Below are 17,199 nucleotides of genomic sequence, written 5' to 3'. Positions count from 1 at the left end.
TATCATGCATTTTATTGGAAATGAGGCAAACAATACAGAGGTATTGCAAGGTTAAAATTTAACCTAACATCATTACAAAGGAAAAAAAAAGGTCATACAAATCATTCAAACAAAAAGTCTCAAAATTCCCAGACAAGACAAAATATACTGAGTGCTGAGCATAAAATGCGATTATTTATCTTGGCTAAAGTTTTGGCTAAAATCTTTTCAACAGTTCTGATCAGGTTACATTCATGTGTAAACATTGTTATGAGGCGAGACATTGGACAACCTACAGTCATTACACTGCCCGTCCCTTCATCCCATCATTGCAGCGTGAAGCTGTGGGACTCAGAGGTAGCCCCTGTCTATGCTGGTTAGAAAATAACTGGACAAAACGTTCAACCCTGCTTTCGTTTTGGTCAAGGACAAGATATAGGAGCATCATAGGGGCATGTCCTGGTCCCTCAGAGATTCGCATGAACATACATGAATGTTAGCTTGGAAATGTGCAAAGAAACTATTTTTACCTCCACCTCACCATCTGCTTCCACATCTCTGCTCCCCAGCTGTAATGATTGTGTGATCCAGGGCACTTGTGACAAAAATACATTTGGAAGAGGAAAACCTTCTGGGAGCTACATTTGACTTTAGATATACACACATGGTCTAGCTTTGATACACTGGTTGCCGATGAAGTTTCCATGAGAAAAACAGGCATGGATTGAATAAAATTCTGAGAAACAATTACAACAGGTACTGTACATTTTCAGTTCTCTTCCATGTTTAATAAGCAAGAGTGCCTTTTTTTTTTTTGATGGAAAATCATTACCGAGAAAGGTTTGGGAACAGACCAACAACATATTTATAATAAAATCCTGCCAAAATAAATGTATGGATTCATACATTTCACACACAGATCGGCTGGATCCCTTTTTTGACACCTTTGCACCTTTGTAGTTTGGGTTTTAGCATTGGCATAAGTCAGTTTTCAAGATCTCAAGGCTAGATTGAAGTCAGAGATGCTCTGATTTAAGAGAAGACAAAAGACCCCAAAAGAAAATTCACTTAATTTTGACCTTGATTCTTTACAATGTTCTTTTTTTAAATGATAGTTATAACAATGGATAATTTGCAACACAGAAACAGATCAAATAATGATTTGATGTTTCCATTCTGTATATTTGACATCCCATGATCTATTATTTGACAATGTTGGATATCAGATTAACAGGAAGTCAGGTTTCCTATGGAAAAGGCATGACCTTCTTTTGCCTCACCAGAAACCAATTAAATGTTTGCTTCCCTGGGCTTCAGGTATGAAGGACACATCTTAAATAGGGTTCCCAAGGGTGTCAATTATGGGATTTGGAGCTCTGTTGGGACTCAGGGTCCTGCTCTGCTGCCTGTGCATGTTCTGACAGTCTGTGGGGTTCAGTAGGGGTTCCTTCATGCCTAGGCGGGTTATTGGAGGGCGCTTCTGCTCCAGGGCGCAAGGCCGACACCCCCTGCTGAGTTCCAGGACAGATCTTCTGGTCAGTCAGAGGGCTAGTGATGCCCAGGCTGGACAGGGCATCCAGGGTGCCATCTGGGTCCACCATCATGTCAATGACTGTCAGATTGAAGCGGGACGAACAGTAGTTTTGTTGATTTTATCACACTTCCAAATGGGATAAAACACAAATGCATATTGATCCTACAATAACTGAAGTTCCCTGCGTTTTATGACAGTTTAAACTTGAGCTTATTTCATCTTGTTTGATGCTTCTTGCTTGTTGCCCACCTGCTCATCTGATCAATATAAATAAAATATCTGTTAATTCTAAAATATCTGGTTATTTAATGATTCACTATGCACATCTATATATTAACTTGTCCCCATTTTTGTAGTGAATAGATGTGGTACACTGGAATTTTTGGCTTTTTGTCTTGTTAAAACTGGTCCGTCAATGTTGTGTATATACAAAAAGGGGACCAAATGTTAACAGCCTTAACAATAAAGCCAGTGGGGCCTTGAACCTGCATTACTGCATGAATCCATCAGAAAATTGTATGGGAGTGCATCTATTCAGTTTATGAGGAAAAGATTCAATTGTAAAAAAAAAAAAAATTGAAAAAAAAAAGTTGCTTCAGTTCGAATGAAGGTGTAGTAATGCATATCAGCATTGCACATTTAGTAGCTTCCACCTTGCCACAAAAAATTTGGTCACTTCTGGCTCCAAATAACTGAGAGGGCAAAGGCCAAAATACTCTAAGTGAGGCTTTAAAAATAGAAATCCACAAACAAATTAAGTCACAAGACTTTGCACACTTCTCATGTACAGTCTATGGCTTTCACTGAAAATTTTTCAAGAGCTTTGAGACTAAAAATAAACAAAAAAATGCATTTAGTTCAATGGCACTGTAGATAATTCTGTTTTTGGTTCATCATAATGAGTGACCCCCTTTACATTACACTCAATTGATCCATAGTTATTGTGAAAATAGGGAATGAAGCATTAGGTCCATACCAAGAAGTTGTCGTTCCACTCGCCTCAGGTCTTGAATGATAGTTGAAAGCTCCTAGTAAGACAGAAAAAAAAAAAAGGAAGGCACATGCAGGAAGATTAGATTAAGGAAGAGGAAGATCATGCAGCAGATACGCAACTAAATTAATCTGCTTGTTGCTGCAGAAATAAGTCTAGAGGGGAGCCGCGTACACGCCGCTATACTTTATGAGCCCTTTGACTGTGCAGTGGAAAGACATACATTTTCAGGGGTTCACTCAAGGCCAATCTGAGAGAATTTTTGACCCTGCCCCTGAGACAGGCAGTAATTTTGAGGACTCTAACTCTTCGCAACCAAATCTCATAGCTCCTTTCTCTGTTTTGTGTTCTTTCTCCTCCTAAACAGGAATTTAACGCATGTATCAAAATGGCTTTTTTTAAATTTAATCCCCTAAACAACCGTTATAGTGACAAAGCTCACTAAGATTGCCTCAGTAAGTAATCCAATATTTTGTGTACAAACACTGAGAAAGAGATAAGGCACATTTGATGCTATATGGCATTAATTCCATTCATTGAAAAGCCAGTGGATTAGTGACGTAAATAACATTTCATTGCTGTAGCTGGAACAAATTGCCTTTCACACTCTGCCTTTTTGTATCATTTCATGCCCAAATAATGCAATAATCCAATTATTACACTGATTAGATTCCCTGAAAGTCTTTGGTCAGTCACTATTCTAAAATTTACAACACATCTTGACACTTGCAAAAAGTGTGAGTGAATCTTCGGTTAATCGACACCTGCCAATTTGGCAAATTAGAAAGTTATAGAGGCAGAAAAATGACATTAACAACAATTTATATGTACTTGTCCTTTGACCATCTCCCTGCCAGCCATGATTAAAACAAGAGGATCATTATCAAGACTGTTTGTGTCCAAACATTTAAGACAAACACATCACCTTATTAGAGCTCTTGAAAAGTAAGGAGTCGTGCTCTGCCTGCAGTTTGTTCTCAATCTCCTCCCATTTGCGATCTTTATCCTTGAAAAGGATCCTTATTGCAAGATGTAACAAAAATAGATGAGAGCAAAATGCATGAAAATATGTCTAACATCTAATTCTCTATTGTTGAAGTATTAAGTGAATTTTCATTTCTGTGTGCTGAGCGTCATGCACGGATGAAATGTGTTGTCATCCTGTGTGTTATAATGAGTAACATTTGTGGCTTGTTGTCAGTGTGAACCTTTGTGATGCACCGCTCAAATTGTGCAGTTGACCTAGTTACAACATATCAAACAGAAGGGAATCTATGTAAGTGTTATTCTACCCTACCCTTTTCTAAGAATAGTGTGTATTAAACATATACAAACCAACAAAAATGGCACATCTCTTCAGGGAAAGCAGATGTAGCACGTTGCTCACCTGATTTTGCAGGTTGTTTTGTCAACAGACTGTCGTATCCTAGCTGAGAGTTGAGTCACAGATGCCAGCAGCAAACTATCTAGCACCGCCTGGTGGATAAAAAAAGAAACACATAAATATATAATTTTTATGGAACAGTAATATACAAGGACTAATGCAGATGGTGGAAATGTCAAGTTTCAAACACTACAGATTACACTGTATAAATATATCACCTTATATTGTACTTTCTACTGTGTTATTTTCAATACACAAATATGCACCTTTTCAAATTTGGAATTCAGCATAATTATGGCTATAATACATACATCCATTCAAATCTATGTATTGCTCCCAGCTTTTCCAGCATGTTGCTTTTCAATCTCAAGTAAGTGAGTATGTATGGAGCTCCCTCTAGTGACATAATGTGGCAAGCTAATATCAACACAATCAACTAATCAGTGGAGGACAAATTCCAACTCCAACTCCAACTCAAGAAAACAATGTTACACATTAACATCAACATTGAGGAAAATTGATATACTAAACTCAGTAAAAAAAACAAAACATTGATAGTGATCTTAAATTACGCATAGGTATAAATAAAGGCCTATTGATGGAAGACTTCTTTACTGTAAACTGCAGAGAGTGGAGTCGTTTTTAACACTGAAAGAGTGACTCACGTCGTCTCTGTTCCACGTCTGTCGCCGAATGGAGCGGGGCCCCTGTCCACTAGAGGGTCTACGACGTAGCTCAACTGTCTGCCCGTTTGTACTATGATCTGTTGGGGGACCACCAAGGTCCAAGCTGTCATCAAAGACACGCTCCTCCATCTAAGACAGAAATAAATATGCTTTAATTAGATCACAGTTTTTCTCTGGATTTCCAACATTATTGAGAAATCCTGGTTTAGTTAAGAACAGGTTAAATTTGAAGAGTCACAAATGAATAACAATGATAACAGAGAATCCATTAATATTTTGCCATTACCAGGGCTCCAGGATCAGTGGCTGCGGGGCTGACTGAGTCGATCTCTCCTGCTACATCATGAATCTCTCTGGCAAGCATGGCTAGGTCTTTGGCTAAGTCTTGGCTAATCCTTTTGAACAAACATAGGTATGAAATGGCCATGAATAATATATGTGCAACAAATTTCATATACACAATACAAATGCTCATAAAAATCAAATCAAATAAACTTCAGAGCATGAAAAATAATTCAGAGAAGCCTGTTAGCCTGAAGTCATGTTAGTGGCTACTGTGAGGCTGTGCATGGTAACCGTAGTGCACACTAATGTATTTTACATTTCCACTAGTTGTCAATTTCACATTAAACCAACATTCTAATAAAACCACTCAACCTCAAGCAGGAAAACCAAGTTTTAACATGGTTATTATGGTTACTGAATCAACCCCATTGCTTTCCAACTACACTTGAGTACTCTGACCTACATACCTGGCTATTTCCTCACTGTGTGCTGTCCAGTCTCTCATGTACTCATCCTGTTCCCTGGAGTGCTGCTTCAAGGCAGCAAGTCCTGCAGGATTAGGAGTGGCTGGTGCCGAACCTCCTAGCTGGGCTACCCGTGTGGAGGGGAACAGTCGTGTATGTCCCTGTTTGGATGTGTGGCGGTTTGAGCCATACTCATCCTCTGAGGTGGACGCATACTCCACAGGTACACGGCGCCATCGAGTTCCAGCTATAGAAAGAATGACAGGTAGGTTTACATAATGCTTGAAAGTTCTCAGTTGAAGAAATGGAGTTTTAAGAAACTGTTAGTTTTCCAACAGCACTGGTTTGGGTAATTGCATACTTAAATCATCAACTGGGTAATGGAAAGAACGGAGAGACTGAAATATAGACATTTCAGTAAGAAGACTGGAAGAAAGATAGAAAAACTTACATGAATGTGTGACATGCCCATATGAGGATGTGGCTTTACTTTTGTCAGGCAGCTTAGAGGCACTGTTAGCCCTGGCTCTGGGTCCAGACGCTGAGGGCACATTGGACCCTCTTAGTCCTTGTCTGATGGCATAGTCACCTGCAGCACTGCGGGCCCCCACTCCTCGACTCCTTGCTACAGTGGCTTCTGAGTCACTCTGGGCAGACGGTGAGCCTACCCTGGGCCTCCTTGGCTGTGCCAAAGCCTCGATCCTTGACATTCCCCTTTTTGCCATCCCTGTCCTGGATGTTGAACTCGTGGTGGAAGCCTCAGACGCCACAGACATTCTGTCTAGATCAGCAGGTTCGGTGTCAGATGAGTCCCCCAGTCGGGCTCTCCTCAGCAATGATGCCCTTGTGGGTCTGGGTTTAGGGACACCGGTGGTCTTACTGGCTGGCGAGGAAGCCGGGCCCTGGGTCATCTTGGCTCGACTAGACTTGGTGCTAGCCCCAACTGTTGTACTCCCTGTCTGAGCTCTGGCATGAGAACCTCTAGACTCCTGTGTGGAGGTGGGCTGGGAGTCAGAAAGGAGAGAGTTGGAGTTGATATCATCGTCAGTGAGGTCAAGAGAAGTCCAGGGACGACTTGGTTGCTGAGAGGCAGATGATCGGGTCTTTATTCGTCTGTCCTGGGTATCTCTGCCAATTGTGGAACCTTTGCTAGATGAGCACACAACTGTTTTCTCTTTCTGCTGTCCTGCAAGAGTCCGACGTTTCTGGACAACTTTCCTTGCCCCGTCTGCCTGGCTTACTGTACTGGTTGTGTCCACATCTGATTCTGGTGACATGGAGCCTTCAATGGAGTGACTTGGTGGATCACCTTGGTCTGATACAGTCATCTCTAAAAAGGCAGCCACAGCCTCTGAGTCTTTCTGCAGAGTGATACTGTCGATGTCAGCTTCCCTACTCTGAGTTCTACTCCCTGCCAGTCCATCAATTCGTGGTATCAACTCAATGGGCACATTAGAGCTTGGTTTCTCAACAGTAAAACTCTCCTGCCTCAATAATGGTTTTCCGGTACCTTCCCTGGTCTTCTCCCCTTCTTTTTTCCTCCTCTGTGTCTCTTCTATTCTCCTCTCGCCACTTGTCATTGGACGAGGGGGGAGCTTGCCCAACACTCCTGGCTGGCTTGTTCTCCCACAACCACTGTCCTGTGACTTAGCTGGTGAGGAGCGACCAGGGCTGCCCATGCCCCCTGTACCATGACCAGGCCGATTCTTCCCCCTGGCAAACTTCTCCTCTGGATTTTCCTTCTCTTGCAGCTCTGTGTCTTGTTTCTCTCCCATATCTGCACGCAGGCCTGAACCTGGGATTCTCCTCCCGAGGGCAACTTCCTCACCAGGCAGCTGGGGTAGGGTTCTCCTCTTACGCTCTGTATGGCCAGATGAGGCAAAGGAGAGGCTGGACTCGCTTATTTCAGCTGTGATAGAATCATTTTGCAAAAATGTATTACACTTAAAGTGCGCTCTCAGATAAATGAAAATATCATATCAGTGGTAGGTAGGGTGCTTTTGATGCAGTAATTCTCTTTCTACCAGATGAGCAATAAGATTTAATTATGATCCTCATACTTTAATTAATTGTCTATTATGACAGAACTGGATACCAGCACTGCAAGCTGACTCACTAAGTTTGATATGATGATTTCTATCCTGAGAGTGGAAATCTATCTATCTATCTATTTATCTATCTATCTATCTATCTATCTATCTATCTATCTATCTATCTATCTATCTATCTATCTATCTATCTATCTATCTATCTATCTATCTATCTATCTATCTATCCATCTATCTATCTATCTATTTGATATATAATACACTCTCAATGCACTCTTGATTCTCATTTGATCTGTTCCCTTGGCACAGAATGAGAAAGAAAGTCATAGAATGTGATGAATTACAGTACAATTACTTTAAACAATTTCTTATCAAACAGACCAGAATAATTTCTGAACAGTGATGGAAGATCTGAAAAAATTATGTAAATAAGGGAGCATTTTATTATTGAAAAATTTCCCTTTTTCAGGTGTGTGTGTTTTTTTTTAATGAACAATATCACAAAGCCATGTCAATACTTATTTAGATTCTTGTCAAGGAATTCCAAGTCACTGACTGAAACATCTCTTGAACAAAATACATACTTAAGCTGAAAAAACCTGGCCTATGAACAACCAAATTCTAATATTACAGTGTACATGAGTACCTCTGTCCTCTGTTATGACAGTGTGACTCTCGCCACCTGATCCTTCAGGGTCTGTCCTAATATGACTGGCAGCGAGAGTGGCCCACTGTGAGACCCAGCGAGGGCCACCCACCACTAGTTCTTCAGATAGGACCTGGTGAAAGACAGTATAAATGATACAAAAAAGAATTTCAAGTAATATAAAAGAATAACATGGTAAACTTAAGTCTGAAGTAACATACAAAAAGATCAAATTCATTATTAAATATGACACAATTCCATTTGTCACCTCTGTCTCTATAGGCCCAGGTTTTCCTCTGTCTCTGGTACCAGATCTTTGGGAGGTAAGCCTTTCTCTTTGGTCAGTAGTCCCCAGCCTGGACATGCATACAGCCTCTTGTTCATCCACACCAAACACCTGGAAAAAAAAGCAGATAACAAAAAAAGTGAGGATGATCATAAGAAGTTAAAAAAAATTGAGAAAATGTTACATCATATGCTTCTTTCTCACTACCTTGTCAATCAATTTCCTTGCCTGCTGCTCCTCATTATCGCCATTCTCCAACTCAATGGTGTAGGTCCCTCTGTCACTATAGTCATCTCCATGGTGACAGCATTCATCACGGCTGCTCTGTTGATGTGGCGCAGAACCATGACGCTGCTCCACAAATCCGCTTGCCACTTTTGGACCCGAAGACTTCCGACGTCGTGCTGGACTGTCCTCCTCAGCGAACAGCCCTTCTGGTACGTTAGCCCGGCCCTCTCGGATCTTCATCCCTGCATTACCCCAAATCCCCCATGGGCGCTCCTCCAGAGCAGCAGCCCTGCGCTGTTCTCCAACTGCATTTTCTGAGTCGCTCTGTGTACCATCCTCATGTTTACTATCTAGCATGGAAGAGGGACAGAGGAGTTAAGGGGCAGAATCTGAAGAACTAAAACACACAAGAAACACACATATGATAAATACACACATGCTGCGCAAATGCTGCACAGGCACACACCTTTAAGACTCCTCAGATGTACAGGTACATCGCTCTTCACACTTTCCCCGTCATCCTCTGCAACAGAGTCTTTGAGAGCTAATGGTAGCTCATTCTGAGCCAACCAATCTGCAACCTTGACCTCTGCAGCTACCATGGCTGTCTGAAGTGGACTCAGGTCCTCCCCTACACCCCTTTTAGGACGTGGCTTGGTCTCTGGCCCCACCTTCGCTATTCGATCTTTCACTGTCACTTTACCTGATGCCCCAGGATCAAACTCAATGGTGAAGGATGCATGGCCAAGGACAGGCTCCATGGCATGGCAAGCACTGGGCTCTTGTTCTCGCGAGGGGGCCTCACCAGTTGTTTTACCTGCTGAGGGAGGCTCTTTGGTCGGGATCTCAAAGTAGCTTGGCTCCTGACTAGAGGCTGTTTGTGGGGCAGACTTTGAGGTCTCAGTGGTTTTCTTAGTCTCTGTCAAAATTAACGCATCAATTGGTATTTAGTTCTTCATTAAATAAACACTAAATATACAAGTATGAATGTTAAATGTGTTGAAAGTTTTTTTTGTGTGAAATTTTCCCACACCAAGATCAAGTGTCTAAGGACAGAGGCAAATTCTGATTTGATATCAAGCTTTATAAATTAAATTTGATTGTTTATTTTTCTATGTATCAGGACTGAACAAGTTCAAGCTGCTAAAGGGATAACATACAGTACATTAGTAGTTTCTGTGTAACATGTAAGCAGTAAAGTAAATACCTATTTCAGCTTTTTCCCGCTTCCGGTCTGAGCTCTTCTCTTCTGGCCTCCCAGAGTGTTGGTCATCTGTGTCTCCATCTCCCCACCAGGCAGGCTGGCCATAGAGGGGTGTGCCCCTGTGTAACACTGTTACATCACCTGGAAAAAGGACCACTTGTCAATTAGTTTTGACAGTGAAACACCTTAATCTTTAATAAAGTGATGGCTGACATACATTTGAGAGATGGTTGATTTTTTTGCTAATAGCTGTGTAACTTTATAAACTACTTTAATACAAAATATTGTCTTTTAATCAATGTATCTGCAACATACCAGAAAAATGTTAATCATGATTTAACATGATTAGGTTTGTCTAAGCGCAAAAGCAGTGTAAAACCCAAAGATGTGAAGCTTAAAACAGCACAAAGGAGCAGACAATTAATTGACAAACTGTGTCATCACTAAACTAGTTTTTGAACATCAGTATGCCTGCAAATGGTCTTGTATGCTGTCACTACAGAACCAGTGACCTACACATATTGTTTAACAACCTGTCGCCTCTTATTTTTCTCACCTGTTGTCTTGTCCTCCACCTTCCCTGCGTCAGGGGGCTTGGCTGTGGCCCCCTCACACACAGGTGCTGCTGCTGCCTCAGAGGGTTTTGTATCTGATTTGGATGATTCCACTTCCACAGATCTTTTCTGGTTCAGCTGTAGCTGACTGCTGAACTTCTCATGCTGCCAAAGAGACAACAGCAGGGAGGTGAAAGAAACTAAATCGAAGTATCAAACTGGAGCTTAAACAGACGTACAGCTTCTTTACAACCCCAAATGCAGCATTTACATGTCTTACTTCTATGACGTACTTCTATATCTTACATTCTAGATAATACAGCTGATCTTTCATCTACCTCATTACAATGAAATCCTTTCTTTTCGAAAGCTACCTGGGCAGTCTATTAATGAAAGAGCCTATCCATCAGTCTGGCGTAGCAGCATTTTCAATACTCAAGCCGAACTCTTTTACAAAATGACTAAAAATACAGGAGTTCTTTGGTGGTATTGTTCAGGGTGGGCATATTTAACCCATCTGTAGACATACAAACTCTGGATACAAGTTTTCTAATTACACATGCTCAGTGTGTCATCTAACCTTGAGGGCTTCTTCAGGAATATGCAGCTCTCCTCGAACTACAGTGAACAGGTTGGTATGTGAGGCAGGTTAAGGTGAAAGACAACAAGCTGCATGGGTGCAGGGGTGATAACCATGCAGTGATAGCTTTATCTATTATGCAGCAGACAGCGTGCAATGAGCCATTCAAGACTCGGTCATATTACAGTGTTGGTCATGCTCACTGACCTTGTGCTGCGAGTTACCAAGCTCAACAGTTAACACAAGACCATACTGGAAGGATATCGTATCCAAACCTCAATTTGTCATCCATTTTCAGTGTGACGTACATTTGCTCCTGTATTCTGACATCATTGACAAACGTCTGTAGGCAAAAACAGAGTGGTTCAGTCAAACATATGACAGCTTTGTCTCCAAATACCTGCTGATACTGAAGTGTAAGTTACCAAATGTTAGGATCAATATTTATGTTAACACTTTACAATAACAACACATCGATAACAGTTAGTTCATGCCGAGTTAACTATTAGTGGTACTTTAGTTAACAGTTAACTAATGTGTCTACAAATTACAATTTACAAATGGTATTCAGGTTGAACTGGGGGCTTAGCTGGGGTGGGGTTTGGAGATTATGGTGAAGTGGTACTCTAGACAAGCATGTTCACCTCTTTGGAGTAGGGATCACAAAGAGCATTCAGAAATGATTAATTACGCTCATGTAATGTTTATTCACCACTATTACTCATAACTAAGCATTAATTAACCTTTACTGTAAAGTCTTAATATAATCAGTATTTCCTTTTTATGTTATATCTTTTATTATGTCTCATATGTGCTGTAGCTGCATGAACTGTAAGAGGATAAATTATTGGTTGGAAATCAAAATGGTACTGGTACTGTACTGAATTCATTCAGTCATTCTTCCAAAAACAATGGACAGCCAAATAAATTCAACAAAACCTTCTGTTTTTTGTTTTTTTTTTTCAAATTTACAATAACATATCAACTATTATAGAGATATTCTATACTTGTATAAAGACTCAGGTTCAAATACAATAAATTCCACAACATTGGAGATGGTCTCTAAACGACCAGTAGGCCTCTGATAAGACAGATGAGCAGAAACACACCCCGTTTAAGCTGCCGAGGTCCTTCACTTTATGTTCGTCTGTAGTGGCCTCGTAATTGATGACAGCATGTTGTTTGTCCACACTGCGAGACTAAATCACACAACATCCAGTCAATCATGGAAATATCAGCTGATGTCTGTGCTTCAGCCAGTGTAAGACTGACAGCTCAGAAGAAGTTTCCAGTACCTGCAGCATGAGCTCACAGTCATCCCTCCCCACAAATATCATCTCCCTGGGAAGACGATGACGTGTCCCCCCGCCGCTCACCAGGAACCAGGAAGTCAGACTCATCTCTGCCTCAGGAGCTTACCTTGGACCCTCAGTGCATCCTGCTAACATTAGAGCACAGCCATGTCTTTCTGGCTTTATGATTCCTATGTGATAAATGAAAACAAGCTCTTACAACACTTACAGCCATGAATGAGGAGTGCTACTATTATGGCGAGGAAACTAGTACAACATCTGTGTCTGAGAGTGTGTGTGCGTGCATGTGTGTGTGTGCTTGCGTGTGTGTGTGCGTGCGTGTGTGTGTGTGTGTGTGTGTCATATGCGCAGTAGCTATTTCAGGTATCACCCCAGGACAGTGACATGCTTATCACACCAGCTAACATGAAAGAAAAAAGTAAGTTGATAAAAATCAGCGTACAGCTTACAGAATTCCAGGCATCCTCCTCGTCTCCTAAAGTGAATTAGCAAGCACAGTCACCCGGTCACCACTTCCACTGAATAAGGAAGAGGATGAAAGAATGACTGGGTGAATTATGACACAGACATTCAGAAAGACAGAGATGACGATATGTAGCCTACATTAGGACTGATATAATTTTGTAAACTGGAGACTGCCTAATGTCAGAGCACACACACGTACACACACGCGCACACACACACGCACACACACACACACAATAAATAATAGTTTTCCTTTAAAACACATATCTCTACCACCACTTGATGCACTCATATGATCTCCATGCAGTTGTTGAAGTTCCCATGCACATAAAGCGGCACAACAGCTCTTTTGAATGAACAAACAAACCAACAGCCGGTCCTCCCTCAGCGGGAGCAGGAGCATCATCAGCCCAAAGGCCTTGCTGACTCACGCTCTGAAGAAACCATGGGTGAATTGAAGGATTTATTTACGCACACTTTTTCATTCCTACAGTCTCCTGCTAAGATCATCATATCAACTCGATCAACTTGTCAGCCCCCCTTGCGGAGCAAACGGGTTCAGTGGCCTGCGTGGCTTCTAGTGGCCCACATCTCCTTGTTACACGCTTGACCACACACGGCTCCATCCATTCGCGCATAAAAATCTCCTCTGAAAATGACAACAGATCAACTGTGCTTACTGATACAGTGGGCCAAAGACAGAGCCGGAAAATTAGCCCGTCTAGGCCACGTCTCAGCCCATCTTTGATCATGGAGGCATGTGAGGGATATTCATGTTAAAGCTGTAATAGATCATGCACGAGACATTTTATATAGGAAGGTGTAATGTATCTGTCTGTGTGTTATACAGGCTTGTCATCTTTAAACTGCGATGTTGAACGCCTTATGATTCTCCTCGTGATTTACGCAAGCTCTTCAAACCAAACAGGCTAATTTAGACGCATAATCACGTGTTTTAAAATAGCCTAAATCAGGTTATGGAGGTTGTCTGGTGATGTGCAGCCAGGGCTCTCCTGTTATGGACGACATCTAGCCCGGGTTTGTCGCGGAAGCACAAACCCCTCTCCGTCCCTGGCTGGAGAGACAGAAGGAGCAGCCGGGTTGAAACACAGAAGAGGAGCGTAAATGTCACTCACCAGGTGCTCAGAGGATCATCAGCATCCGATGACCAGAGGATTAATAAACAGCGATGATGCTGCTTCTGCTTCCCTCTGCCCACTGCCCAGCCCAGCGCTGCCAAAGTGACGCGTCTTGGCCTCAAGGTGGCGCTATGTGCTCATAGAGGAAGGAGACACGAGTTATATAATACTGACTGTTGACTGTAAGTGGCCCATATTAGCAGATGGTTTATCATATATATATATAATATATATATGTGTGTGTGTGTGTGTGTGTGTGTAAAAAAACCCGTCTCTACTCCGTATATGGGTATAGAGATGTGTGTTTTAAAGGAAAACTACCATTGTGTGTGTGTGTGTGTGTGTGTGTGTGTGTGTGTGTGTGTGTTACTATAATTTAACACGGGTTGATGTGTAGAAAAAACACCTGTATAATATGAGCCACATAACAATCCATTCATATCACATATAACATCCATCTACGTTGTAATCGATTTGAGTAAGTTTTTATGGTAAAATAGTAAATGGACTCAATTTAATATAGCGCTTTTCTACCTTAGTACTCAAAGCGCTTTACAGTGTCACCTCATTCACCCATTCACACACAGATGGTGGAGGCTACCATGCAAGGTGCCAACCTACTCATCAGGAGCAATTATGGGTTCAGTATCTTGCTCAAGGACACTTCGACATGGTCACCCGGGTCGGGGATCGAACCTGCGACCCTTTGGTTGCTAGACGGCCACTCTACCCCTGAGCCATGTCGCCCATGTGCAATTGCTTTTTGAATTTAGTTTTTCTCCAGTTCAAACACTAGATGGCGACAGTGTATTAATCTTCGACGTGGATGATGGTTTGGGAACTCCTCCTGTGCCTGAATATGATTTTTACACATCAATAAGGTAAACGAAATGTGTGATTGACCTCAGAGAAATATCTCTCTTCTGTTTTCCCATTAATAACCGGTGCATGTTGACTTGAACGTGATTTCAGTCAGAGAATAGGTATTTTATAACCTTTAATTATACAGTTATAATGATGGGACCTCAAGGAGATCTACTGCTTTCATCGATTGCTCTTTCAAGCTGGTGATTAGATCGACCCCTTGTTTATTCACTGATGGGTTGACCATGTGACCACAGTAGAGTAACTGATTTATTAAATAATTAAGGGCTTGGGAGGCTTTATACATAGGGTTTATATTCACGCTTGAAACCCTCAACCAATCAGTGCGGAAAAATCAACCGCTTAAAGAAACTCATTTGAACATAATGATTAACAAAAAAAATCTTACAAATATAAAATGAATTATTATATTCAGAACACTTTCCTGCATCAAATTTGTGACACAGAGCATGATATTATGTCAACTACAGTGTCACAATGAAATTATAAAATGCAGTGGAGACAATAAATTGATCTTAAAATATTTCAATGCACTTCCGCAACGTCGTTTCAGCTTTGACTTGATTATTTATGATTTATTGAGTATTAGAGGAATATCTGTGCTTTCCATCCCAGTGGTGAGTAAAAACATTGAGACGGGATCACTTTAGAGTTTACATGCTGGCTACTTTTGTATCTACTTTTATATCAGACTGTGGTTATATGCATTATTGACCTCATTAATTCAACATGCAGATTCGATGTGCGCTCAAAATCAGAGTAGAAGCTATTGATTTATTTATGCTAATTTTATTTGATTCTATTGCTTTAATTCTATTTGTCTATGTACAAATCAAAAAGATGTATTCACGTTATGAATACTTTACTAACTAGTTTATTAGTTCACTTTGTTTAAGGACAATTGCAGAAGATGAATGTATAGTCCAAAGGTTTTTTTAAAATATAATTTCACAAAATACGGAGTAAATAAATATGGCTCTGAGAAACACTGTGTCATCCACTGTCATAGCAATACAATAAAAAATATCTTTATTCAAATATTCAACAATTATGACAAGTGTAATAAAATCACTAAGCATTTATTCGTGAAATTAAGCCTCTGATCCACATTGTTATTGCACATGATCACCACACATTCACATTCGTGCAAATGATAGCCTACTGCTGCTTTCATCGGGGTTCACACGCTTTCTGCCTCTCTCTCTCTCTCTCTCTCTCTCTCTCTCTCTCTCTCTTAGCCCAGCCCCCTTGATCCCCTGTCCATTGGTGTGTGGTGTCTTCAGGGTCTCTCCTCTTCCATAGGTAGTCCATAATGACTGTCCATTGGTTTTTATTATGGCTTGCCCCCCTCCTACTGGCCGGCTTTGCCCTGCCCATGTTTCCATGTTTTGTATGTCTCACTTCGTCCATCTCCTGACGTTCAAGTTCGTAGGAACGTCACGTCCGCACTTGAACTTGCAACTCAGGGGGGCTTCTCTGTACCCCCATCACTCTCTCTGTGCGAAAAAGTCATGAAGAGCTCCTCGGAGCCCGTAGCGCGCCACGCTTCAGCCGCTGTATGATCCGCAGCCCTTTTTTTTTTTGCCCCTTTTTTGTTTTTCTTTCGGATGTCAGATGCATCAATGAAGATATTTCATTTGGAGTCTACCTTGTAGAACGGATTTCCCAATGTGAACTCAGCTGAAGAGCCGCCACCAAACCAACATGTCTCGCCGCAAGCAAGGCAAACCCCAGCACTTGAGCAAGCGGGAGTTTTCGCGTAAGTGGAGAGAAATCGCATCTTGCTTTTGCTTCTACCTCCCAACATGCCTCTTCGGGTCTCTTTCACACTGGGCAACTTCCTCGAGGGAATTTAAATAGGCAGGACGCGGCGACGCTCGGACCCTCTACTGTCCCGAGTGAAATTACAAAAGCTTTTATGTTATTTGAAAATGTGTATGAATCTCTTCAGGAAAGTTTGAAACCAACGTGGCAAAGAGCTCAACTAACGTGTTGTATAACGCAGCCTTCAAGATTTCTTTCGCCATTAAAGGGCATGCATTGGCTTTATGGCCGGAGACCTTTGCCTATATGAACGCAGCTTCAACCTTCCTCCTGCTGCTGCTGCCGCTATTGCGTTTCTCTGGGAAGTTTTGAGGTGTAGGATCTGAAGCTATTCACTACAATAACGACTAAATATTCTTGTGTTTGCGCTTACAGCTTTATTTACAGAGGTTAGAGCTGTTCGGGTCAGGGAAGTGGTGTTTACACTTGTCCACGGCGCACAGACCTCGTGTGTGTTATCTGGAAGGAACATAGTTTCTCAGCCACATATTCCTCATAGCTGTTCTTTCAGTACTAAGAAAATCACGTTCAATATTTGAAATACATAAATAATCGCAGAGATATTTGCATACATTTGTAGAAATGCGTTGTTCTAATTTATGATGAAAGAGAAACGGACAAAAGTCATTTTACACGTTTTTGTAATAAAACTAAAGCCCGTAGAATGAGACTGTATAATGGTGATTTGATTTGTTTGGGCGCAT

The 17,199-nt window shown here is 41.5% G+C and overlaps 2 protein-coding genes across 8 annotated transcripts in view; one reads left to right on the top strand and one right to left on the bottom strand.

Annotated features, from left to right (window-relative positions):
- Positions 1–13,893, bottom strand: cep170ab (centrosomal protein 170Ab). Of its 7 annotated transcripts, none has more exons than XM_086210814.1 (20): positions 13,784–13,893; positions 12,625–12,700; positions 12,165–12,352; positions 11,979–12,068; positions 11,134–11,212; positions 10,870–10,928; positions 10,292–10,454; positions 9,739–9,876; positions 8,998–9,450; positions 8,511–8,881; positions 8,286–8,414; positions 8,018–8,150; positions 5,775–7,232; positions 5,327–5,570; positions 4,861–4,969; positions 4,554–4,703; positions 3,892–3,980; positions 3,430–3,523; positions 2,490–2,541; positions 1–1,591 (listed from the first exon to the last, which is right to left on the bottom strand). In XM_086210814.1, the coding sequence occupies exons 3-20, from the start codon at positions 12,267–12,269 to the stop codon at positions 1,335–1,337; spliced, it is 4,173 nt and encodes a 1,390-aa protein (XP_086066940.1). In that variant the 5' UTR covers positions 12,270–12,352; positions 12,625–12,700; positions 13,784–13,893; the 3' UTR covers positions 1–1,334. The 7 variants fall into 7 exon arrangements, with proteins under 7 accessions (XP_086066940.1, XP_086066938.1, XP_086066937.1 ...); XM_086210812.1 differs by having other exon boundaries at positions 12,165–12,310; XM_086210811.1 differs by having other exon boundaries at positions 12,165–12,307.
- A 2,136-nt stretch (positions 13,894–16,029) lies between these two features.
- The window catches only part of LOC147257057 (BCL11 transcription factor A-like), a 36,710-nt gene continuing 35,540 nt past the window's right edge, over positions 16,030–17,199 (top strand). Inside the window, exon 1 of the mRNA XM_086210810.1 lies at positions 16,030–16,430. Coding sequence (XP_086066936.1) covers positions 16,376–16,430 — 55 coding nt within the window. The 5' untranslated portion in view covers positions 16,030–16,375. The remainder of the gene's footprint in view (positions 16,431–17,199) is intronic.

The sequence above is a fragment of the Aulostomus chinensis genome, chromosome 8 (genome assembly GCF_037954235.1).
Source record: "Aulostomus chinensis isolate RoL2024-O1b breed Wild chromosome 8, RoL_Achi_v1.0, whole genome shotgun sequence".
Classification (NCBI taxonomy): Eukaryota; Metazoa; Chordata; class Actinopteri; order Syngnathiformes; family Aulostomidae; genus Aulostomus; species Aulostomus chinensis.
The sequence above is the reverse complement of the archived record's forward strand: the minus strand, read 5'-3'. Positions and strand labels throughout refer to the sequence as shown.

Excerpts from the sequence above, each read along its gene's own strand:
- cep170ab (XM_086210814.1), bottom strand. The coding sequence starts at position 12,269 with ATGAGTCTGACTTCCTGGTTCCTGGTGAGCGGCGGGGGGACACGTCAT. Across the intron at positions 3,524-3,891 it reads AAAACAACCTGCAAAATCAG|GATCCTTTTCAAGGATAAAG; the intron begins GTGAGCAACGTG and ends TCTTGCAATAAG. Across the intron at positions 1,592-2,489 it reads AGTGGAACGACAACTTCTTG|TCATTGACATGATGGTGGAC; the intron begins GTATGGACCTAA and ends TCAATCTGACAG.